The sequence below is a fragment of the Marmota marmota genome, unplaced genomic scaffold (genome assembly GCF_001458135.2).
Source record: "Marmota marmota marmota unplaced genomic scaffold, marMar, whole genome shotgun sequence".
NCBI lineage: Eukaryota > Metazoa > Chordata > Mammalia > Rodentia > Sciuridae > Marmota > Marmota marmota.
The window spans coordinates 12383479-12409664 of NW_026000241.1; the positions used below are offsets into that span (position 1 = coordinate 12383479).

Here is a 26186-nt window from a genome sequence, read left to right on the forward strand (position 1 = left end):
ACTTTTAGGAGGTATCTAGTGTAGTCGACTCATGGAGCCAGAAGTAGCACAGAAGAGCTGTGGCCAGGGACTGAGGGGGTAGGGGCGGGCAGGAGTGGAGCTATTATTTAATGGGTACAGAGTTTCAGATGGGAGGATGAGTGGTGGTAGTGGAGCTGAAGGGTGATAATCGTTGCAAAACAACGTGAATGTGCTTCATGCTGCTGAGCATTTCAGGTGGTTAAAATGGTCAATTTCAATTTATATGTATTGAACCACAATTTAAAACACAAACAATGCCATAATCCACATAGCCCAACATCTGTCCTCTCAGATCTCATTCCTAGAGAAATCCTCACACAAAGAACCATGAGATATTTTACAGGATGGCTTCTATAGCACTGTCTCTCACACCCCAACAAGGAAATGAGCTAACTATCCTTCAGCAGAAGAGGCAAATAAACTGTAAAATACTATATGGCCATTAAAATGAACAAATTAGATCCACATACTGTCAAGTACCGTGTAACAATGTTTTGGCCAACCACAGACTGCATGTACAATGAGGGTCCCATAAGATTATATTGAATGAGGGTCCCATAAGATTATATTGCCTAGCAATGTCACAGCCATCCTACATTTGTTCATGCGTGATGAAATTAGCTAGGGATGTATTTTTTAGAACATGTCTCATTAAACAATGCATGACTATATATCAACATCAAAGATATCAAAAGCACGTTGGGTGATGAAAAATTGCAAAGGGTGTATACAGTATAAAACCACGAAAACTTAAAAATCGGCAAAATGCATATGGTGGGGTTTCTCGCCACACACCAAACAAGTGAGCAATTCTGCAGTAGACACTAGCTGGGTGTCCTCTACTCCAATTCAGTTCTGCCGCTATGTGCTTGGGGACAGCAGCAGATGCCCCAAGCTGAGTGCTCAGTCCCCAAGGCTGCACACCCTCAGATGCCAAAAGCAAGCTTGAGATAGTTTTCCCTGTGCTTCTGACTCACTGACTATAAATCAGGGTTCCCTCAACCCTCTCCTTGGGTTCAATTAATTTGCTTGAGCACTCACAGAACTCAAAGAAAGACTTACCTATGTGTTCTGGTTTAATACAAAGGATACTACAAAGGAACAGATACATAGGGCATGGTGGGCTCGAAGGGTACAGAGTTTCCATGCCCTCTCTGGGTGCCCCACCATCTACATGTTCAGCTATCCAGGAAGCTCTTTCAACCATATCAAAAGGTGACTGGACAAAAGGGTCAGGATCCAGTGGACAGACCAGGCAGGGAAAACCAGCAAGGCCTGTCAGTCCAGATTCTTCAGCATTCTTTCCTTCAGGGTATGGGGCAGGATCCCTTCTGAAATGGAGTCTTATCATCTACTATCAGACAAAGTAAGTTACAGAATTTCTCCAGGACCAGCTCCGAGGCAGGTAGAAGGTCAGTTTCTGTGGCCTGCCTCTGCCAAAAGAAATTCTAGTTTCTGTGTCCTCCCTTGGGGGAGAAGCCATGAGCCAGAAACTTGGATGAAAACACATAGATCACAAATATCACAGTTGTTAAATAGACATGGGGGTGCAATACATCTATAAATCTACATTTCTATATGTCAACTCTCATCTCTTCAATAAATGTTTAAGAGATGTTCATTGCATTGCCAAATACGACCTTCCTATTTAACAAAAGGGTGGTATTTAAGCAAATCACAACCATATGACAGAATATATAAAGCCACGAATATCAATTACTTGTTTAATTCTTGGGAGGGGCCATTCAGCAGAACCTGGAATGAAGACCTGGGGAAACAGGGTTCCAGACAGAGAGAATAGTAAAAACAAAGGAAGGCCTGTGGCAGCCCCTGTGGCAGGGGCCAAGAGAGGAGGAAGGTGCAGGACAAGGAGCCCCATCCCCCAGGAACTTCTAGGCCTGGGCAGGGAGTCTGGGCTACAGGAAGCTGCTCCTTGAGCATGCCATGGCCTGATTCAAGGATTAAAAAATGACTCTGGCGGCTTGCAGGGTGGACAGACTGAAGGGGCTAAGAGCTGGGAGTTGGTGAGGAGGCTCCCACCACAAGCCAGGCCAGAGATGAGGGCAGCTCAGGCCAAAGAGCAATGGGTGGGAGAACTGGTTGAAATATTTGAAGATGGATATACAGGACCAGCTGATGACCTACCTGGGTAGTATTATAAAGACAACACAGCTGAAGAGAAAGATGCTTGTGATACAAAATTAAAAGTGGGAGGGGACTTCCTACATGGACTACAATCATGTAAAAATTATACACAAGCTGTAGTTTTTGAAGTAGGTTTTTATACAGAAGCCAGACAATTATATTAATCTACAAAAATTTGTTCTGTGCCAAGGTTTTAAGTATGCTTGTAAAAACTCGATCATATTTCTCTAACAGATTTTTTTTTCAAATTATGCAGAGACAGGAGTAGCTTTGGGGAGCATTAGGATGATATACAATGCTTCCTTAAAACTGAGACTGTAAGATGCTATAATTGATCGTGTAAAAATTAAATACACTGGTGCTCACTCATTCAAACAAATATTGTGTTCTTCAAGGAAGAACTGAGAGGAGGGGTCAGGGTGCCCTCTGATTCCCAGAATTCCTTGGCATCCAGCCCACTCTGGAGTGGGGACTCATTGGTAACCACTGAGGACACACCTGGTACAGGAAGGTACTGGGAAAATCAGGACCACTTGGGTCAAGTCTCCTGAAAAAGAGGACAGATTCAAGGAGTGTCTTTGAAAACCTCTTTAAAAAAGGAAATATTGCAAGGTGGCCTGATGACATTTATTTACTTTTTGGTTGGGCTGCCATATAAAGTAACCTAAGAGTGACACCACCCAATTAACAATGATAATGTTCCTGAAGCCAAGCCCTCATAAAGACAATAATCACTTTGTTTTGTGAGCTGGTTTTATCAATAAACTGTGCAGTCTGACTGTCTCCCAACTCAGCCCCAGATAGAGTACTCAAAATAAAATTGTTGGTATTTTTCTTTCAATTGGTAGTGACAGAGAGGCAGGGGGTCAGTTTCTTGACTTCTAGATTTATTGCCCTCTGTTCACTTTCTCCCTTTATGAGGAAGAGAATTAAGAAAAAAGAAGGAAGTATCCCCCAAATTTTGGTTCTGTCACCTTCAAAGATTCGCACTGGGCTGCCCTCCCGCTGTTGCTATTTCCAAAAGAGATGCAAGCTGTACCCCCTGCTCCCATCCACAACAGACCCAGAATAACATCAACCTGGCTGGAGCACATCTCTCCAGTCCCGCATTCCCTCAGCCCACGTTGCAAAGACACGCAGGTATGCCCTCCCACCCCAGGTCTGGGCTCCATGCCTCCACCCCTGCTCTTCTTCCCATCCTACCAAGGTTATGCTCCTTTGGCGGTTGCACCTCTGCTCACACTCAGCCTTCTACCTGGCACATTTGCCCTTACCTGCCAACCACGCCTGTGCCCTCAGATCCCAGACAGAGTAACTTCTTCAGGGCCACCTTCCTAGAAAACCTGGGCCAAAGCTGGCTCCAACGTTATCTTCTTTCTCAACGCCTGGCATTTTCCACCAATCACCATCCGCACTGGGTGACCAATGACCATTTGACTGGGGGATTAGAGCAACAGAGTAAATGCTGCAGAATGGAATGAGCAAGAACCTGTTCTTCACCAGCACCTCTGTGCTTCGCACTGGGGAAACCTGTCCTCTCAAAACACCGGGCAAGCAGTGAGGTCTATCACTGAACATTTGGGAGACCTTAAGGCTTCCACCAAAATGCATAAAGACAAGACTTAGCTTCTGTGTTCTACTCCTTCACTCCTCCCTAGGCCTCAAAGGGCCTGTCTGTGAAATGACAGACAGAGCTCACACCCTACCTTTCATGGGCAAGGGGCTGAGCCAGGTCAAAAAAATACAACTTGTGACCCTGAACCAGGAAATAATTTGTTTTGCTATTTTTTCCCCACCTCTAACATGATTATTTAAATTTTTTCTTAGGGACATGTGACACTGTCCAGAGACATTTTTTGGCTCCCATAACTGGGAGGGGTGCTACAGGAATCCAACAGTGGAGACCAGGGAGACTCCCAAATTTCCTACAATGAACAGGACAGCCCCACAACAAAGATTTTCAGATTTAAAATGTTACCAGTGTCATGGCTGAGAAACTCTGCTTTTAAAGGACATTCATGAGACAGTTGACAAAATCTGAATAAGGAGTCTGGGTTAGATCACAGCACTGTCAGAATTCATTTCCTAATTTCAGTTGTTACACTGCAGTTATTTCAGGGCACGTCCTTGTTACAGAACACCCACTAAGCATGTAAAGATGGTGGTCAGGGTATCCTCAACTTACTCCCAAAGGGTTGAGGCAGGGTGGGAGGAGAAATGAAAAGTGATAAAGTTAATGGAATAAAATATGAGCATTGGGAAACCTGAGTTGTGTTATAGTTTGTACAATATCTCTAAAAATTATTTTAAAATTAAAAATATTTGAAACGAACAAAAAAAGTCAAGAGGCTGCTGCCAATCCACTTTCTGCCTGGCACCTCTACGATTTCACAGATAGGGGTATGGGACTTCCTGAAAGAACTTCCCAGGTAAGCTTGCCACAGATTTAGAAGGAGGAAGAGGAAAGAAAAAAGGTCCGAAAACATTTAGATGCTGTCACTGGTCCCAAAGTCATTTTGAAAATCTCTCTTCTACTGCCTTCACTTGACTGCTTCCCCCTCCATATTCCTTGGAAAAGTCGCTTGGGTCAGTGAGGAGCATTAGAATAAACACCCTTCTTGACCAGATCCCTTCATGTAGACCCAATTACTTCCTTAGAGAAAATCTAGAACTGAAATTGTGGGGGTGAGATTTGTGTTCGTACCAGGCTGACTTCGAGACAGGCACATGGATTCACACCCACACACAGCACGTGAGATTTTTCTGTGTCCTCACATTCTCACTGTACCTAGTTTTATTAAACTTTTTAAGTTCTACAAATTTGATAGGCAAACACTTGTATTTTGCTTTTATTCCTTGTCTAGTTTTATTTGGTTTTTTAAATATCTTTAATTAATTTATTTTTATGTGGTGCTGAGGATTGAACCCAGGGCCTCACCCATCCTAAGCAAGCACTCTACTGCTGAGCCACAACCTCAGCCCCCTAGTTTTATTTTTATGAATAACAAATCTGTACTTTCTTATTTACATTATTTCTATTTCTCTCTTAATAATATTCAAGAGTCCTGTACAGATACACTGGCCATTGGAGCTCTTCTCCAAGTTGCCAACACGAGTCCTTTTTCTTTTCTTATCCCTGGGGTCATTCACTATGTATCATTGATGTACAGAGGGGCCTCTTCCATCAAATGCTTTGCAGTTGTTTTTCCCAGCTTGGCAACTGTCTTGCCTGCCCTCTGCAGGCCTCAGCCTCTCCATGTTTGTGTGGCTTCAGCCACTGGTGGAGCAACCTGCCTGGTTACAAAGTTGCATAATTCCTGTTAATTTCAGTGTCTAGTTTTGCAGAATATACAAGTTTTTCCAAGAACAAACATATCATATTTCAGTAAGAATCTCTGTACAAAGTTTGTTTGTTTGTTTTGTTTATTTATTTATTTGGCAGTGCTGGAGTTGAACCCAGGAATACTTTATTCCTGAGCTACACTCCCAACACTATTCTTTTTTCTTTTCTTTGGAGACAGGGTCTCCCTAAATTGCACAGGCTGGCCTTGAACTTGCAGTCTACCTGTCTCAGCCTCCCAAATCGCTGGGATTACAGGTATGTGCCACTGGGACAGCTAAAGTTTAATTTGTACACTCAAGCTGATGGATCACTTTCTTCATAGTTGTACCATGCTTACAGTTCATGCTGTGCTTAGGATGGCCCTCCCATGTCAGGATTATTAAAATGTCCAGTGATATTTTCTTTTAGAACTATTATGGTTAATTTTTAGATCCATTGTATCTTTGAATCATCTGGATTTTATTGAGTTTAAAGGAGTTCCATAGGGATTCAGCTGAACTTTTAAAATAATGATGGAGTCTTAGGATAAGCACGTGAGAATTTACATATATTAACTATTCTAATCCTCCCAGCATCTCTAAGTGTCAGAATTCTTACTGTCCCCCATTATACAATGGATGCATTACAACACTGAGAGGTAGAACAACTGGAGCTACATCATATAGCTGGCAGGTAGTGGACCCTGGTTTTCTAAGAGTCTGGACCAGAGGCCACAGCCCTAACCACTACCCATGCTGCCTGCTCTTGGCCCTAGGAGACCCTTGAGCTCCTAGTAACTCCTCCTCGTTATTCTTCTTTCTCTCACTCCCAACTTCCAATCTCTCAAGTACTTTGAGAGTTCCTTAAACACAGAACGTAGCTAATGCTTCCCTTTTTGACCCATTCCGACTTTGTCCCAAGCCAGGGCACCATGTCATGTGGGGTATGACTGATCTTGTCAGTGGTTCAACTTCTGAAGGACTTATTACATGACTGCCTTTTGCTCCGTAGGCTATGCTACCAGATTCCTTTCTCGTCTAGTGATTTAACATGGAGCTCTTCTTCTAAACAGTGCTGGGATTAGAGGACATTGGGCAGCCCCCAAGGTGGCCTCCAGTGATGAACCCCCTACACTGTTTACCTATTAGGCTTTGCAAGCACTATTATTTTCTCATAAGGGTCATGATGTGAAAGATAAGGGCACACTAATGTCCGAAGGTTCACGTTGTACTGTTAATTGTGGTCAGGGAGGCAGAGTAGGCACTACTACTGACTTCCCATTAACTATATCCTTCTTAGTATCAAATCCCTGAGCCCCTGGAAAGACTACCAGTGTTAGCCACCCACCCCGGCAGCAAAATATGACCACGAGGCTAGGTTCTGGCCAATGAATAGAAGAAGTGGTATATAAGCTTCTCCCAAAGGTTCCCCTGCCTTGGGAAGCTTAGTCATGACAGCTGGAGTTTCAGGAGCCTTCTTAGACAGGAGGTGACCTTAAGGATGGAAACCATCATTAGAATGGTGAAACCAAAAGAAGGGAAAATCCTTGGCCCCTGAGGGCAGTAGGGCCACACCAGCATTGCCTGTCTCTGAACTTCATTTATATGAAAGAAAAATAAAGATTATCAGGTGCAGTCACGGTTCTATGCAGCAAATGTTAATCCTTACTGATATAGCTCCCTTTAAATGACTGGGAACTCTCATTCTCTAACTCTCCGTAGCAAAAACAGGATATCTCACTTGGCCTCCATCTTACCAATCTCCCTCCCATCTCTTGGGTTTTGCTGCTCTAGTCTGGGGTTCAGGTCATTTCCTATTTTCAAGTAATTAACTTTTACACTTACACTTGGGTTTTATCATCCCTAAGCATTCTTGCCCAATATTTGTGATCAGACTCTCCACGCTTCTGAGACAGCCTGAGCAGCTGTCAGAGTTCAGGACCCAAATCCCCCACAGTCCTCTCCTTCCCAAAGTGTCCTCTTAGTAGTAGACAAAGAAGGCCAGCTAGCATCAAGGGGTAAACTCTGAGATTAAAAAAAAAAAATTTAAATTCCAAATCAGGAAAACTTTATTTTATTAATAGAGCAATACTTTGTGAATCCACAATGCCAATTCTGGCCCCACCTTTCAATGTGTTCATCTGTTTAATTGTTAACCTAAATCATTTCCTGGAAAGGAAACTTTATTTATAAATGAACAATAGTTACTTTTCCAAAGCCTCAAATGAGATCATCTGGATATTAAAAGATTTCAAAGTTATCCAAAAAAGGTCTATCTCCAGCCTTAGGATAGGCAGTTAGACAAAATAAATAAACCATACAAGTTAAACCTGACAGCAAAACGATGCCAGGCTACCTGAACTAGGTTTCAAATCAACAGGAACATAAATTTGGCTTGTCGAAAGTGACAGAGGACAAGCTACTCTAAAGCAAAATACAAATAAGGAAATACAAACTTGTAATAAGAGAAAAGTAGTAAAGTACCTCATCAGGTGATGCGGACACTGTGCATGAGCGTCAGGTGCAATCCAAGTGTCTAAGAAGTGCACACTTGAAGGGTATGAATAACCACTGAGGGAGGACCCCGCTCTGCTCTCCCAGGCTAGGAGTGAGCCTGCTAGGGTCAAGACAGTAGCAGCAGAAACCAAGAGGGTTCTGAAAACATTAAAAGTGCAGCCACACCGGAGGAGAGAGGAACGATCAGGTGTATGGGGTTTCTTTTGGCAGTGATGAAAATGTTCTCAATTGATTGTGGTTATGATTGCACAACCATGTGGGCCTACTAAAAACTATGGAATTGTAATATTTATATGGATGAATTTTATGGAATACAAATGTTATCTCTATGAAGGCAGTTCCAGAAAGAAAAAAAGGTTGGGGTGTGGCTCAGTAATAAAAGTTTTAATGAAACACAGTCTCACCTGTCCCCCCTACAATAAAGGAGACTCCTGACTTGCAAAGCTAAAGTATGTCCTCTCCAGCCCTTCACAGAAGTTTGCCAAGCCATGCTCCAGGCCAAAAGAGCCATGTCCCTCCCTGACCAGCCTCACCCCAAGTCTTCCAGCCCAGCAGGGCTGAGAGGTGACTGACACCAAGAGGCCTTTCCTGAAAGCCACCAGCACAGCTCAGCCATCTGAGTGCCTGTGACCTCAGAATCTTCTTGAATCCAGGTTCATCTGGTTCACAATTCCTCCTTTACTCCCCCTCTGTAGTTCACTGTGCACAACCATTTCATAACCCTGTGACTCTGGGCCAATGGAATGTAAATGGACATGACTTATTCCACGTCCAACCAGTGGCTCCGAATGTACTGGGTGATTGGGTGCGCCCTCTTGAGTTCCTGTCTTCTGCTGCCCCTTTAGGCCAAATCTCAAATGACAGATAAAAAGAAGCAAACCCCAGATGAAGCCTAGTCAATCCTAAGGTCACCTGTGACCGTCAGTAAGAAATAATTGTTGAGGCAGGCACTGAGATTTCAGAGTTGCTCTTGGCATTTCTACAGCAACGCCTGATTCAAAGACATGTAAAGCATAACATGTCTGATAGCTAGAAGAATAAAGTTCTCTCCTTACATGTAGACTAAGCAAGAAAGAAATGGTCACACTTGGCTTTGATAACACTCTGCCTTACAGGAACTACTTCTAGAACTAGCTCCAGCAAATAGAGCTGATAGGCACAGAATTAGAGTGCAGAAGAGAGGCTGAGAGGAAGGATTTCTTACGTTCTACACAATTAAAGCTGCCTTTCTTGTCAGACTACCCTGACAAGTAATTCCCTTTTCCTGCAATCTCTTTCAAAAGCTGAAAACCCAGGGACTTGCAGGAATCTGGCCTTGGCCTTCAGGCTCCCAATTCCTGTTGTTAGTGCATCCTTACACCACTAGGTGGTGCTGCAGCCTCACCTGGACAGACCTCTCATTCTCCCTTGTCGAGGGCAGTGAGAATTCAAATCAAAATGCAAAGCAAAGGAGAATGGGCACCTGCAAATTTTTAGGTCCTTTCACAGTTCAGATTCGCTCCTTCCCTTTTCTATTTACGTCACATACCTACAGGGCGCGCGCATACACACACACACATACACACAGAGAAATAGCAATTAAAATAGCATTGAGCACTGGAATTGGAACCTACAGGTATAGCAATCTGAATGATCTGTTCAAAGGACTTTTCAATGCTGACAAGAGTATAATTATGTGTTTCTCTAAAAAGCTGACAACTACCGTGGGGAGCTGAGTAAGAACCAAATTCCTCCCAGGTAAAGAGATGGAATGTCAGGATCCCTCAGCACGGCTTGCCCTTTCTGCATAGCTGGAGGCTGGCGGGAAGGGCTGCTTCAGGAAGAGGACCCTGCCCACAGGCTTGGCCTGCCTGTCTTTCCAATCATTAGGAAGCAAAACTTTGAGCAGGGGTGTAGCTCAGTGGTAGAGCAGCTGCCTAGCATGTGCAAGACCCTTGGTTGGATCCCCAACATCATGAGGACAAGAGGGAGAAAGAGGTTCTTGCAATGTTTGAGCAAGTAGGTACCTACACCTTCCATCCCCCAGTGGTCATCTCCTACAGAGCCCAGAGCTTTCAGCCTTCCTACTTCATTTTATTCAAAGTTCCTCTCTCTCTCTCTCTCTCTCTCTCTCTCTCTCTCTCTCTCTCTCTCGTATGGGGATTGAACTCAGGGACACTCAAACACTGAGCCAGTCCTTTTTGTATTTTATTTAGAGACAGGGTCTCACTGAGTTGCTTAGCACCTTGCTTTTTGCTGAGGCTGGCTTTGAACTCATGATCCTCCTGCCTCAGCCTCTCACACCGCTGGGATTACAGGTGTACACCACCACACCTGGCCAAAGTTCTTCTCTTCTTGCTCATTTAACTCTAATAATTAAAAAAAAAACCCTATGGTACATTGATCAACCACTAGGTAACACCTGTACTAGCTTCCTGCTTCTGGCCAAACCCCAGACCATCCCAAATGTGCATCATGATATATGCCTTTATTATCACAGAACCCATATTATGAAAGAGGGTAGAAAGGTACTTGTTACTCAGATGCAATGGGGAAAGGGCACGTTTATAACAGGCCTGCCTGGTCACATGTTGGGAAAGCATCAAAGGACATGAACCCAGCTTGGCCTGTGACCTTTCGCCTATATCTCAGTTCTCCTGAATGTTGCAAAGCTTCTAAAGCCACAGCCAACCTAGATCCACCTTTAGCTGCACTATTTTAAAATGGAAAGAAGAAACTGTTTCTCTAGTAAAGAGGGAGAGGAGAAAGCAGATGAAGAAAAGGGCACAGGAGAGATGGAGCGAGGAGAGGAAGAAGAAGGAAAGTGGGGAGGAGGAAGAGGGGGCAGAAACAGGTGGGAGGAGGGGAGACATGGTTTGGGGAGGGGAGAGAAAAGGACAAGAGGAACAGAGAAAGAAAGGAGGAAAAGAAAACTAAAAACGAAGGTTATCCCAGAGACTCCTATGGAAACAGTGTGCCCAGGGGACCCTGGTGTTGCCACAGCTGCTAATGCTGCTGCAATTCACAAGTGATAAATACCTTGTAGCCCTTCCCAGAACAATCCCCAGAATTGTTTGCTCTGTTCTGCAAGATATATGTCTGGAAAATTTAAAGACTGAAATCAAAAAAATGTGGTGATCCCTGGTACATTTATTATAAGGCACTCTGTAGGCCCAGAAGGTGACCCAAAGCACACTCCCTCTCTTTCAGAATTCAAAATCCAAGCCCAACAGGCAGTGAAAAGGACCCAGCTATGCAGCTGCTGCCCTTCCTCCCACTACTACATAGGAGGCGGGCAAGCAAATACTGTACCAGAAAATTCCAATGTGAACTGGGGTGGTTAGAAGCAGCTTTGGAGAAATTGGCAATTAAGTTTAGATAGAAGCAAAAACAGTTGCTAATGTTCCTTGAACACTGTCATGCACCACAGCACTAGGCTCTTCACAGGTATCATCTGAATCAGCGATAGTTTTCTTATGCCCCTTTTAGAGATGGAGAAACAGGGTCAGATACTGGATGAGCTGCCCAAGGTTACAAACCAGGAGTGCTACCACCATGAATTACATCCAGATGTCTCTGCCCCAAAGCCAGTGCACTTGAGGCCTAAAATCTCAGAAAGTCACACTGCTTCTCCCTGGGGAATATCAATGGGGTCTGATCAGGCCAAGATATGTGAGTAAGGTGTGTTCCCAAAGGAGAGAGTTCATGATTCCTTAAGAAAGTATAATGGACCAGTGTTCAATCATTTTACACCCTGTGTACGTCCAATAAGGATTCAACAGAACCACAAGAATAAACATAAAACAAGAGCAACCTCTATACTTTATTAAAGAGAATAAGGCAGGAGAGTGCAAAGGAAAGACTCTACCAGAATAACTGCTCAATGAACACCTAAGGTAACTGTGCTTCCTAGAAGCCAAAGCAAAAAGAGAAACAAGCACACACTTATGATCTAATAAGTGGAAGAAGACTCAAGAAAGAAATGAATAGTTCTAGCATGAACCTCAAGTGCTCATCAAAAAACTTCTGAGATAAATATGGAATAACAACAGAAAGAATCTTTAGTCATTTTTTATGAATGATTCAGAAAGACTAATAATGTCTATAATCAACTAGTATTTGATTTTCAAGTGGAGGTCATACTTTAAAGATCTATGAAAACATTTTAATTGAGAGTCAGTGCCTTTCAATAAACTATAAAAATGCACAGGGCTGTGCTTTTCAATATATTGCCATTAGCCACGTGTGCCTATTTAAATTAAAACTAATTCACATTGTATAACATGTTAAAATTAATTCTTCAATCACAATAACTGCACCTCAGGCACTCAAAGGCCACACATGGCTAGTGATAGAGATGTAGAATACTTCCATTGGACTTTACACAGAGCTTCAGAGGGGATATCTTTGAAGTATTCTCACAAAAAAAAAAAAAAAAACATCATTTGCTTTTCCCAATAAGCCCTTATTCCCATTTGATGGCTAGATAAACATATTCTGCCTCCCCAATAACTTCAGAGGCCTGCACAGCCTGCACCCCCTGCAGGCCACGCCCCATCACACCCAGCAGATTCCACTGCAAGTCTGGCCAGCCCTGACACTCCCAGCAGGACAAGCACAGAGAGGAGCCAGCCTCCGGGATCAGGGAGGGCAGGAATGGAACAAAAAGAAGGACTCCCTGGGAGCAAGGAAAGGGAAAGAGAAGAGTCAGCCTGGGGTAAGGAGAACCATACTTCTTCAGGACAGATGCAAGCATGTTGATGGAAGAAAAAAAAAAAAACAGAATAAATCTGGGGCCCAGAATAGAGAAGAGAAAACCCTAGGGCCCAGATTCCAAGACAGCAAGAGAGACAGCGGAAAGGAGCCTGTGAACAGCAACAACCGCAGGGCAAAATTCAAACAGCAATGCAGCTGCTGCCCTTCCTCCCACTACTAACCCAGAAACAGACATCCAGGGTTTTCCTCCAGGCCAGAGAAAGATGGATGGAAGGATAGGCAGACAAATTGGTAGGCAGATGGACAAATGATTGCGAGACAGATAGACAGATAAATAGGTAGATCAGTAGGCAGGCAAGCTAAATTAAAAAGCAGTATGAACAAAGAAGCTGATTAATTAAGCACTTACTGTATGCTAATGGCCTAAGCACTCTGCATGCACTACATTTAATGCTCACAGCAATCTTGTGAGGCAGGCACTATATAATAAGTCCCTCTCTACAGCTGATAAAGAAAAAAATATATAAATAATACCTTGTTTAGAATTACAGAGGGAACCACTTCATGAGCTCAAAGTGGAGATGGTTAGAAAGTGATTTGTAGGGCTGGGGTTGTAGCTCAGTGGTAGAGCGCTCGCCTAGCACATGTGACACACTGGGTTCGAGTCTCAGCACCACAGAAAAGTAAATAAAAGTAAGTAAAGGTGTTGTGTCCATCTACAACTTAAAAAAAATTTTTTTAAATAAAGTGTTTTGTTGTGTCTATCTCAAGTTGTGCAAAAGACAATAAAAACTGCTCTAGGACTAGGGATGTAGCAAGGCCCTGGGTTCAACCCTTAACACCACAAACAAAAAATTTTTACTCTAGGAAATACCACAAGATGCTCAACTTCTACACACAGAGACGAACAAAAATGGAGACCACAAGTGCCACTGTTTTCTACACCTGAACAGGCAAAGAATAAAGCATTGGATAATACCCGGGGTGCAGATGATGTGGCTCACATTCTCCCCGTGTTATCTGAATAATACACAAACTACAACCTCTGACAATATTCACCAAAACTGAGGTCCCTGCTCAAGGGAGTCTCACAGTTTCACTGCATGTTGGCTCGGATACGTGGATATCCCCCAGCCCTGTGTACAACTGCAAAACACTGGAAACGATCCACAGATCCATCACTGGGAATTCATTAAATGAACTGTGGCTCTTGGAAACAATGAACAATATGTCACCACAAAAGGAATGTGATGGATGTGTGCTAAAGGGAAAGGTCTCCAGTACAGAGCACAAAAAGCAACGGTATGGTGACTAATGTCCTCATTCGTAGAAAATTTTTAAAGGGAGAGGGACTATGCATACATTCGCATGCTCAGAACATTAACCTGCTCAGGGTGGAAAACCCCCAGGGTGCCTGTTTAAACTGCTGGGCTTTTTCTGTGACACACTTTTTCATGCTGAGGCAACTTAGGGTGGGCTCTGGGAAGCAGGACTTTTTTAAGTTTCTACAGAGGCAAGACAGAACAGTGCAAAACTCTTTCAAACTGCAAGGGAATATAAAAGCAATTTGATGAATCACAATTACTTTCTTTCTCCCCTGGAAGGAAATAGGACAGAAAACATCCAAGTGAATAGAAAGTAATAAGGACAAAGGTTATTTTGTGAAACTTCTGTTTGAGGTCTTATGTATGAATATGAGGACTCACAGTATAAAACAATGAGATTTCTGGTTTTTTGGGTTTTTTTGTTTTGTTTTGTTTTACCGTGAATCACAGTCAAAAAAGTTCACAAAATATGGGGAGTCATTAAGAGGGCTTTAGTCCCTAAGACAGACTGCCTAGATTTTAAGCTTGGCTCCACCACTAAACTGTGCAACTTTGAACAGGTCACGTATGTAAGTTCCTGTGCCTTGAATTTCCTCATTTGTAAGAGGAGACGATGGTAAGATATACTTCATAGGGTTGTAATACTGTGTGACTGTGCCTCCAAGATATCCACCCCCCCAATACGCCCCACCCCCTGGTCCTTACCTGCTCTGTGTGGTGACCTTCCACACTGAATCACCACCACTAGCCCATAAGTCTAAGAAAATATGAAGGAGTGACTTTGTAACTTCTAAGGTTAGGTTATAAAAGGCCCTGCAGTCTCCACCTTGGACTGCTCACTCCTGGCCACAGTGCACCCTGTGTCCTCTCTCAGTCACTCTCAATCATAGGCCCTACAGGCTTAGCTGGGCAGGAAGAACTGGAACCAGGGGCTGAGGCCCAAGACTGGCTCCTAAGTCAAAAGGTGACTTTTTTTTTTTCAATTATAACTTATTATTTACCTGTCTCCTAAAATGGCTGGAGGCGGGTGAAGACTGTAATACTCTTCTGTGATATAGTAGATATATTAAAAACTAGTTTCTAGTGCAAAACTTAAACCAATTAGAAGGAAGACAAAAATATACCACGCACCTGAGAACTATAGCCTCAATTACATGTCAAGAATCTTACCAATACACTATAACTACATTTTACAATTTACATCAAAAACCCAGTGTGATGCCGGGCCTGTAATCCAAGCTACTTAGGAAGCTTAGGCAAGAAGATGGCAAGTTCAAGGCCAGCCTGGGAAACTTAGGGAGACTCAGTCTCAAAATAAAATTAAGAAGGGCTGGGAATATAGCTTGGAGATAGAGTACTGGGTTTCATCCCTAGTACCGCCCTCCCCTCCCCCCAAGAAAACCCTTCCATGGTACTACATTTACCCACTCCAGGATGAGGAACACAAAAGAAGGAGCCAGCCAGTGGCCTCAAAAGTCACGTATACCATATTTAAAAAGCATCGTGAGTGTTTTGTGTTTTTGGAAAGATGTTATGTCTAGAAATCAGCATAACAGAACTCCCAGGACTCCCTCCCTCATTCCACTCACTTGCAAAACTGATCAACTGTTAAGCAGGGGAGGGCCCACAGAGAGAGAAAGCAAAAAAACAAAAAACAAAAACAAAAACAACAAAAAAAAACCTTCTGAATTACAAATGTGGAAAATACTTGCAATTCCCTAGTTTCTGAATTAATTTTCTCACACTTCAACAAAGGGAGATTTTACTGTCCACTCTTTTCTGTTTATAGCCATATAAGTTATCACTCAGACTACAACTTTTCAATGGAAAACACTTCTTAAAAATTATACTGGGTGGAAACTGGTAATGCCTTACTTTAGTTAATAAAATGTACAAGTCCAAATGTTTTATTTGAGCATATTCTTGGAGGATAAAACATCAAGTTTGATGACTTAAATTAGTGATAGGAAAAGAAAAATTCCTAAATAGTGGCCCTTTGATGAAGAGTACTCCTGGGTAGAATTGCTATAAGCACCCTTTCCTAAGCAATTGTCTTTGGGTTTTCAGGATTACAGCCACTCCTTTATACCTCTGGACCGGAGAGCAAGAGCAGTTCTCTGGAATGGACCCCAGTAAAAAGCTGGCCCTGAACATCTGCTAATTCAAAAGGAGTGCAATAATAGCAAGACTCGTGCAGGTTCAAAATGACTTTAGGCTTATTCAATAAGATTTATATGTTTGGAAGCTAGGACTGTCTGGAATGGATAAGAAGAACATGTCTCTAAGGGATTCACTGGTTTCTGGCCCAGACAGCCAAAACCAAAGTGTAGACGGGACAGAAACCAGACGGGTCATCGTACCATCAGATTCCGATCACCTTAGAGGAAATGAGTAAAAACGTCAGCCCCAAGCAAGAGTGACAAACCAAAGCAGACATGATCAGCAAGCTCTCCATCACCAGGGTGTGGGCTGGGACCACAGGGCCAAGAAGAAAAGACAGTGAGGAAAGGTGGAAAGGAGCGAGCGAGACACTGTCTAACTCAGTTCTTCACGAGTGAAAAACTCCTTGCTGGCCCAGGAGAGGCTCTGAGAAACCAGGAGGAAGATGCAAGATTAGAGAAACAGCCAAATTGGAAAGGCCAAGAGGAGACCTTAGCGACCTTGCTCAGCTGCCACAGAGAACTGTGAAGGGAAAGGGGGTCAGAGTCCAGAGAGCCTTGTCCCAACTTAGCCCTGTGCTCTTGACCTTCAGGTGCCACTGGCCGTCTCTGAGCCCAGACCAGGGGATGCAGTAAAGACATGCAGCTTCCAACACCCCTCACCCTGCCCATCAATCATTCAACATTGCAACCTCCCTACCACACAGCCACAGAGCAAGAGAGAAACAATTTCTCTGGTCTTTTCTCCTTTCTAGCCATACCACAAAGAAAACAAACAGCAGACACACCCGGAGAAAACACTTACCACAAGAGTTTGTCTGAATGACCTTCCCCAGGCAGAGTGCTGGCACAGGCTGGGCCTTTACAGGCTGCCCCAACTGAAAAACCAATGCCATGTGAAGAAAGAAACTCCAAAGGCAATTCAGAGAGAAAAGAGATCCTCCATGGGAGGCCAGCTTGGGTACAGCTGCTCTTCTGAGCCTTCCTCAGCAGTTTTCTGAGTTTGCTTGTTGGGACAAATCCTAAGATTGTGAGCTGCCCTGGGTGCACAATGCGTTACGTAACTCCAGCAGCCTGGGAACACTATCGGCTCATCTTGTTAAACCACCCCAAACAAAAATGACGCACCCCAAAATGTGATACCTCTAAGTTGTGGGTAGGGGAGAAGCAGGGATAACAGGGCTTTGTGACCAGCATTCAGTTTTGCCTAAAATTCAAAAGAGAACAAAAAGTCTGTTCATCTCGGAGCTCACAGGGAACTGGGGGTGGAGTGCCTGTACCAGAGGCTGGATACCAGGCAGTGTCCCAGGACTGCAGTGGGCAAAGCCTCGGGGCCACACACACATTCTTAGGGAAATTCAAGGTCTCTCAGAGAATGCTTTATTTCAGTCTATGTCTTCCTTTCAATAACCATCTAGTAAGACTTTATCCTGAGCAGGTTCCGCATCATCTGGCTACCCAGAACCTCAAATGCCAACAGTGCCCATGTTTATGCTTCTGTTTACTGAGTCACTGCCGAACGTGACAGCACTGAGCTGTTCCTCAGCTCTCCTATGCTGCTTGCTACAGATATCCCAGCAAAGGACCTTGAGTTACAATGTCCTGTGGGGTTTGAGGTTTCAGCATTGCATTCTGCCATTTCTTTGCCCTCTGTGGTCACGTTCAGAAAAAGAGAAACTGGTTAAACAGGCTGGTTGTTTCCTGGATTTCATTGGTACAGACTCTGCTAAAATCCCAAGGGTAAGTTCACGTGTTCAAACAAATGAAGATGCAGCTGGGATATCGGCTCCTCCATGAAGCCACCTGGTCCTCCCCAGCCTCTCCCTTCTAAGGCTGCTATAGCCCCTTCCTCGGTGTCCTCCCCTGTGTTTCTGCCTAACACCCAGGAGATCCTCAAAGCCTAACTGGTAATACAGAACAATGAGAAGCTATTGGAAGCAAATGTACATATTTTAAAGTGGTACCAGGGCATTATTTCAAATAGGAAAAAAGCAAAAAGAAGACAAAAATGAAAAATAGAGCAAACTTCTATATGAATGCAACAGGTTTAACTGTAGTTTTGTTACTTGTTGCTGTTCTATACACCATCCCACACCACTTCCATTCCCAGCCCTCTCTTGGCACTAGCTCAAGGGCTTGTCTCAATGTTCCCCTGGGGAAAAGAAACAAGGAAGAGCTCCAGTACAAAGTGTGTGAACAGTAGATGCTACCAGTGGACCGGGAGGTGATTATTCAGTTCCTGGGACACTGGGAAGCTATGACTGACACAAGCGTCTGAAGAATGGATGTCTGTGCAGATCTGGATGGTCACTGCATGTAGAGGAAATACTGCATGTGGTTCTCTGTTTCTGCATCCCACGATGACACTACTATTACACCTACCTCTGTCTGAAGAAACAGCCTCAGGGAAAGAAGAAAGGGGACAAACTACACTAGCATCCATGATGGGCCATGCCCACTGCCCAGGATTCAGTGTTAATATTTTTAACCATCATGACAGTTCTAGAAGGTGTCATCTATATCTCAGGCAGGTCAGTGACTGACACAAGTCACAGAATGGTTCACTGGCAAAGCAGGTTCTGGATGGGAGACCTCACAGTCCCAAAGCTCAGCCTCTTTTGCATTTTGGTGGTTCCACCCCACACTCCTCCCCTAGACCTGCTCCCCTGGCTGCATCCCTTCCCCAGTCTTCATTGAAGTTTGCCTCTCTCCATCCATTCCTGGCAGGGAAAGGGCCCCATACCGGTAATGGTGCAGGCATCCCGGTACACTCTGTCGCTGGGAGCATCTTCCACAGCTTCGCTTACATAGTGTTCTTCAGGGATGCCCGGGCTGCAGGCTAGGACTGCATGGTTGCACGCCTCCAAAGGGGGCACGGAGCTGGCCAAAGTGTCGTCGTGCGGAGCTGTGGCGTCCAGCTTGGCAGGTTTCAGGGGGAGGTGCCCACTGCCATCGGGGGCCCCGCTGCCGGAGTCTGGGGCAGTCAGGAGGACAGCCCCCGGTAGGTCTGGCACACCAGCAGGGGCGGCTTATAGAGAATCTATGAGACAATCAGAGAGAAGGATATGGTTACTTAGAGTCTATGAATATATCTAGAAAAACAAAATCTTTATAAAGTTAAGATGATATAGGTTCAGATTGCAAATTCTGAAAAAAGTTTCCTATAAGGCATCTCCTATTACATTCTTCAGTTTCAATAAAAGAATTGCAGTGAAGTTCCATTCAACTAAACAGGCTTCAATGCAGACCAAAATACAAAGCACATGGCTTCATTTACTTGTTGACATCCATTTTGAAGAGCTTTAGGACATGAATAATCTGCACTACAGCTAGAATGTCCTGAAATAAGGACATCGGGGACACCTGGCAACCACAACCTGTGGGAAGAGCTGTGAGCAAGCATTACAAGGAACACAAACTGACACATCACTATAGGAATTATGTATATAATTATGTATACACAAAGCAAGGAGATGCTGTTATTTGCACACTAAATTGCCTAAGACTTGATGCTTCTCTTAAACTCTTCCAAGTATAATACAGTCTCAACTCTCTAAGAACTTGAAGGCATGTGAACCTTCGGCTACAGAGAGAAATGAGGTGATTCCTTTAAGAACCTGATTAAAACTAGATCTTATTCCAAAAAATATATGCAGTTCCAGGAAATTCAGCCCATTCATAGGTTCGGGGAAGCCAAGGAGCCCAGGTTGAGGCCCTTGGGATTAGTAGATCTAGCTCTCTCTAGAGGCCACTACAGCAACCTTGCAATTAGCATCTCCATTTAAAATCTGCCTGGGAATGGATGAATTCTAGATAGGAAAGAGGGGTGGGAGGGAAAAGTAGGGGGCAGAGGATTGCAAGGATGGTGGAATGTGATGGACATCATTATCCAAAGTACATGTATGAAGACACAAATTGGGTGTCAACATACTTTATATACAAACAGAGATATGAAAAATTGTGGTATATATGTGTAATAAGAATTACAATGTAAAAACAGTACATGTATAAAGACATGAATTGGCATGAACATACTTTGTATACAAAGATATGGAAAATTGTGCTTTATGTGTGCAATAAGAATTGTAATGCATTCTGCTGCCATGTATTTTAAAAAATAAAATCAATTAAAAATAAATAAATAAAATCTGCCTGGGATTAAGACAGGGAAAAGGTGGGGAAGAGAGAGTGTACAGCAGCAGCTATTAAGGATAGCAGTTGCCCCAGGAAGAACAAACCTGCATGTAGGTGAGTTCGCCACACATTTCAGGAGAGCTCTAGGGCCTTGGAAGCTGACCTTTAATTCAACAAGGGCCCTCCTCTCCTGGCCTACAATACTGCTTGTGTGTGTGTGTGCACACACAAACACACACCTGGAAAAAATGTTATATGGAAGTATACAATGAATCAGAATGCACTCTGCTGTCATATATACCTAATTAAAATAAGTAAATTAATTTTAAAAATGTTACATAAGAGCTCAATGAACAAGGCAGGAAGCCTACAAAACATTCTTTCATACAAGGGATTTCAAAGTGTGGTCTGAGAACACCTGGGGCTCCTGAGACTGGCTATTTTCTAAGACACTTTCACACATGTAAGGGAATTTTCCAGAGACTATATGATGGGTGATGATGCCATTGTTTTGAAGGCTAATTAGTGGAATGTGTGCTTCTGTATTCCTGTGGTTTAAAATCTTAAATTTAACTTCTAATGCATGAATCAATATAACCCACAGAATTCAATATATACGAATCAACATAACCCACATAAATGAAAGCAGTTGGGAATGTTCAGTAACTTTGAGGGGTCTTGAGACCTCCCCACCAAAAAAGGTTTGCAACCCACTGCTTTATAAAAAATGATGCATTATAGTTCATTTGTGGGGGTGGGGATGTGGTAAAGGGGCTGGGGGTGCAGCTTGGTGGTGGAGTACATAGATAGCATGTGCAAGGCCCTGAGTTCAATCCCCAGCACAAAAATAAAAAGGGAGGTTAGCAGAAATTTCACCTGACATTTCAGTTCTAACAGAAAACATCAGCCCTGAATCTGGGGCATTTTTCCTCAATAAGAGTTTATTTACCAAAGTGTACCAAGAATTCCTCTTATAAATGAATTCAGCCTAAGAGACAAACTTCCTGCCCTCATTGAAATGGACAAATATAAAAATGGAAAGGAGCTAGGGAAGGCTGTGTATTCCTGGTAGAGAGGGAACAGTAACAAGAGAAACTTGGAGCCTCTAGGAACTTTTCTGTAAGATCACATGCAGGTAAAACTGGATCTTCACACCTCCATCAGTAATTCAAATACAAACAAACAGATAAAATGCTGCACAAGAAAGCCCAGGATCACCTAGCATAACCCAAAAGTATCTGGGCACCAGAGGCCTGAGTACAGGTAATTAAAAGAACTCCAGAGAGCCAGGATGGGAATTCCCTAGATGAAGCTAAAGGGACCACTGCATACTGCCACAGCCTACCTGGTATGGGGTACCAAGGACCTTGCCCCAGGGCTTGTCAAGTTCTTATGCCTGGTCTGGACACTAACTTGTTAAAATCATTAGTGTGTGAAAATCCATTCAGCTGTACTCTTACAATCTACACACTTTTGGGGGGGTGGCGGGCATGGGGTAAGTAAATTTCAACAAAATAGAGAAAAGATTAGTGAATAAAGATATTGAATCTGTGAATTAGCTTCAGAAGTCATCCCTAAGATAAAAAGGCATACTAATGAAAGTTCCAGAAGAACCCAGAAAAGTCTAAAATCAAAAGGAACAAAGTACAAGACACACTAATGTATCAGTGATTTTCTAGAGCTGAAAACTGCCACCTTTAAATCAAGAGGTTCTACACCAAGATCCAGTTAACCTTCATGAAAAGAAATAGACTTGTAGACATAATCTAGAGAAATTTAAATTCAAAAGATACAGATAAAAATCTAATAAATGTGAATATTGGGGATAAAAAAAAAAATCCCTACATCTCTCTGTACCATGCCAGTGGCTGGTAGAAAAAGTTCCTCAGATGTTTAAGTGAAAGACAGTCACGTAAGAGTTCTATGCCCACTTAGGCTACTGTTATACATAAAGACTACAATAGCAAGACATTATGAAATAAACAGAAATGACATGACCCTGACACTCCTGAATTCCAGGCAGGCTGACCGCATCTCATGGGCTCTCATTACCAAACAGATCAACAGAAAGAACACCCAAGTAAGGAAGACATGACAAAGTAAAATTGGCACTGAAATTAAACCAGGAATACTTAAAATTAATGTCTAAGTAATTTATAATCAATTTATAATTAATGCACACTATTCATGTGATTCACAAACCTAAAGCAAACAGCTCAAAAGGAAAATAAGCAAAGGATATGAAAATATCCTGCCCTCACCAAGAAATAATGCCCCCACAGGCCCCCAAACATTTTTAAAAACCTTAATAGTGATTTAAAAAAAAAAAAAAAAAACTCTATCAGACCAACAAAGATACAAGCCAGGCATGGTGGCACAATCTTGTAATCTCAGCTACTTAGGAGGCTGAGGCAGGAGGATCATGAGTCAACCCTGCCTCAAAAAGGAAAAAAAAAAATTTATATATACACACACATATACATATATGTATATATGTATACACACATGTAACAATGCTTAATTTGGCATCTGTTTTAGGAAATTCATAGTCTAATGAATTATTGTAGTAGCATGGGGAATAAATTCAGTGGGATAGCCTGGCAAAATGCATGTGGCTCTTTGGCCAAGTGTGGGTCAAAGAAATTTATCGCAGTGGAATGCTACAAAAAATGAACAACAACAGAAGATAGTCATTAATTATGATGCAGCCGGAGAGAAGTCAACTTTCTAAGGAAAGGAAGCTTCAGAGCAGGTATGAATTTAACAACATGGAAAGATATCCTGGGCAGAGAGACAGTAGATCATGAACAGGAACCTCAAAGGGTTTTAAAATGCATTAACGGGGCTTGGGTTGTGGCTCAGATGTATAGCGCTCGCCTAGCATGTGTGAGGCACTGGGTTCAATCTTCAGCACCACACAAAAATAAATAAACAAAATAAATTTGTTGTGTCCATCTACAACTAAAAATACATATTAAAAATGCATTAACAAATTGAACTTTCACTCATACCTTCTTAAACCTGTACTTAGACATTTTATATGATCCTTACACAGAAATATGAAATACTTTCTTCTTTTGCAAAATGCAATTGCTCTACTGAAAGCTAAGTTTTTATTTAAATTGGCCCGATTTTTTTTTTTAAAACAAAGGTTCTACAACTTTATGTAGATTTCTTAACAAGGACTTCAACTATACATTATATAACTTCCTCTTTCATCATATACAATATAAGGATGATCATCTAAATCCCGATCACTAACCCTAAACCACTGTTTCTCCTCCTAGTATCTATGTTTTGACATATAGCTGTCATACACTTAACCTAGAAACACATGCAATCAAATGAATATTGCAAGTTAGTATCAGCACTTTCTTAAAAAACGAAGTTTGGGAGACACCATCAAAGTGATGCCTCAAAAGGGAACATAAGCCACAGTTCTGAAGTCCCCAGAACACTTTTCAGCAATTGCAAAGCTATTCAAAAGCTCAGGAGGCCCCTCTTGAAGTGAAAAGACCAAAATCTTTTGCCAACTAAAATCAAGTGGGGAATAACCTACATTTCTATTAATAGAAGAATAGTTATAAATTATGGCATGTCCAAACTTCTGAATTCTATAAAATAAGGTATCAATGTAAGGCATGATTACTTTCATGCCTGGCACTACTAAATTCTCAAAATGAGCATTAGCATCAACATTACAATTTGCGGATTCTTAAGAATCAAGCGCCTTTCTTGGCTCTACATAACATTCATATGCCAGCACTTCCAAACCTTTCTCTACATAATCCTATTCATGTGGCATTTACTCTGTGGAGTCTGCTTGGGAATAGTCTCTCCATCCTAGATTCAACCTTCATTCTCTGTCCACACATCACCCCTTAACCAGGGCTCATCTCCTGCACAAAACTACGAGTTCTCTGAAAGGATGGACTGATCCTGGTGCATATTAGGTACTAAGTAAATGTTTGCAGAACAAATAATATGCAATGGAATAAGGTTTGGCTGAAACGACTTCGAAGATCCCCTGAAGCTAAGCAGCTGTGGGTCTATGATCCATACAGGAACCAAAGGGAATGTGAACTGAATTACACATTGCTAACCTTGAGGACTAATAGCAATCAATGGGGAACCCCTGAAATATTCCACACATGTGGGCTGCATCCCACAGGCTCTCCAGGATGGCTTCAATTTGACCTCACCTCATTGTTTTCTCAATGCAGACCAATACACATCAAATGTGACTTAGGGGCCAAACATGTCAGATGATCCACATGCAAAAATTCAGGATCAGGAAGTCTTGTTTACAGGTCCTTCCAGTTTCTAGCTTGAAGAAAGTCACAGCATATGCCTCTGGGGAGACCCAAAAATTGTGGGGAAGTGGTAACAACCCTCCTGCGTAAGGTGGCAGCCTGCTGAGTAGTACTCTGAAAGACTCTAGTGATTCAAAATTCCCACAATTGTGCATCAGCATTTGCACTCAGATCACATTTCTGCTGAAAGCTTGAGATCTCTAAGAGTTCAAAGATCAAAAACAAGCAAACCCAGCCAAGCATTGAATCAGACACAGAAGAAAAAGTGGCAATGGGCTGCCCAGTACACAGGTCCCAACAATCCCCAGGCATCATTTGTGGAGAAGAGAGTGGGGCTCGGGCTTCCTGGCTGGTGAGACACTGGGCAAGTTCCTGCAGGTCTGGAGCTTTGGTTTCCTTCATACAGTAACAATTCCCACACCTCTGAGAATGTTAAACAGATTACTGACACAGACGCAAATAAAGCACCCAGCAAGGTGCTGTGCACACAGCAAACTCTCAGATATTAATCACCTTCCTCAAAAGTATTCATCTAAGTGACCCTTGATTGTTTCCAAAATTGCACAATTTCAAACACCAGTATACAGCACTGCACTTCTATAAATTCATCGTGCTACCAACTTTTATTGATGACTCAGTATGTGCTACCCACTGTGGCAAGTGCTTTGGAAGCTCTAACATGTACAGCCCGTCACTACATCTTTTCTTAGCTAAATACTGTTATCAGCCCCACCTAACTGTTGAAGAAAAGAATGCTTGGAGAGGTTTAGTAATTTTCCAAAGGTCGCAAAGCCAGCAAAGGGAGAACCCAGGTGTGAACTGGGACAAGTGATGGGAATCCAGTGGGAAAATGATTTGTGGTCCTTTGTTGCCACAGGCTCCGTGCTTCTTCCCTTTCCATCAGTGATTGTACACAGGCACTTCTGAGGTTTACACGGAGCTCAGGAGCAAATCAACCAGCACTCTGATCACTCTCTGGCTCCAGCAAAACCCTGGCACACCAAGCCAAAGGCTTCTTTCAGGCAGAGGAAACAAATGGGCCTCAAGAAACAAAACAGGGCTTAAGAAGAGTGAGTGGAGGGCCTCGATGAAAGCGCCTCTGTCTGGTTTCCTCAGTGCTGCCTGGGGAGACGCAGGGAGGCAGGATTCCTCCTAGCAGAGGAGTGAGAAATTTTGCAACCTGGTCAATTTCTCAGCAAAAGAGGTGCCACTGGGGGAAAAAAAACACACACACACAGAGGTAGTTCTGCAGTGGAGCTGAGGAGAATGCCCCTGCCTAGTGCCAGGGGGTGGTTGGCCCAAGTCCCCAGCCTGAACTTCACGGTCAGTGACTTCAACCCCCAGAGTATCTTAGCACTCGATGGACTACTTCAGTTTGTTCCAGCTTGTTGCTGAACTCAACTCTGCTGATAGAGCGCACGTGCGTGAGCCCCTAAGAGTTTTCTCCTCTTTCCAGCCTGTGAGTTCGGTGGCACAGAACCTGAACTAAGAAGAGCTGTGTGACACTGAGGAGGCAGTGTCACTTCTCTGGGCCTCAGAACCTCCCCCATTTGGAC

At 43.1% G+C, this 26186-nt stretch overlaps 1 protein-coding gene across 8 annotated transcripts in view; it reads right to left on the bottom strand.

Moving 5' to 3' along the window:
• The window catches only part of Trak1 (trafficking kinesin protein 1), a 173179-nt gene that overhangs the window by 93670 nt on the left and 53323 nt on the right, over positions 1-26186 (bottom strand). For 3 of the 8 annotated variants that reach the window (XM_048795507.1, XM_048795510.1, XM_048795506.1), the window contains one exon: positions 18927-19223. Coding sequence is in view for 4 of the 8 variants with exons in the window: in XM_048795500.1 (XP_048651457.1) it covers positions 16989-17079 (91 nt within the window). In the remaining 4 variants the exon portion in view is untranslated. Of the gene's footprint in view, positions 1-16988; positions 17280-18926; positions 19224-26186 lie in introns of those variants that run through there. The other 5 variants (XM_048795500.1, XM_048795498.1, XM_048795503.1 and 2 more) reach the window with 5 other exon arrangements.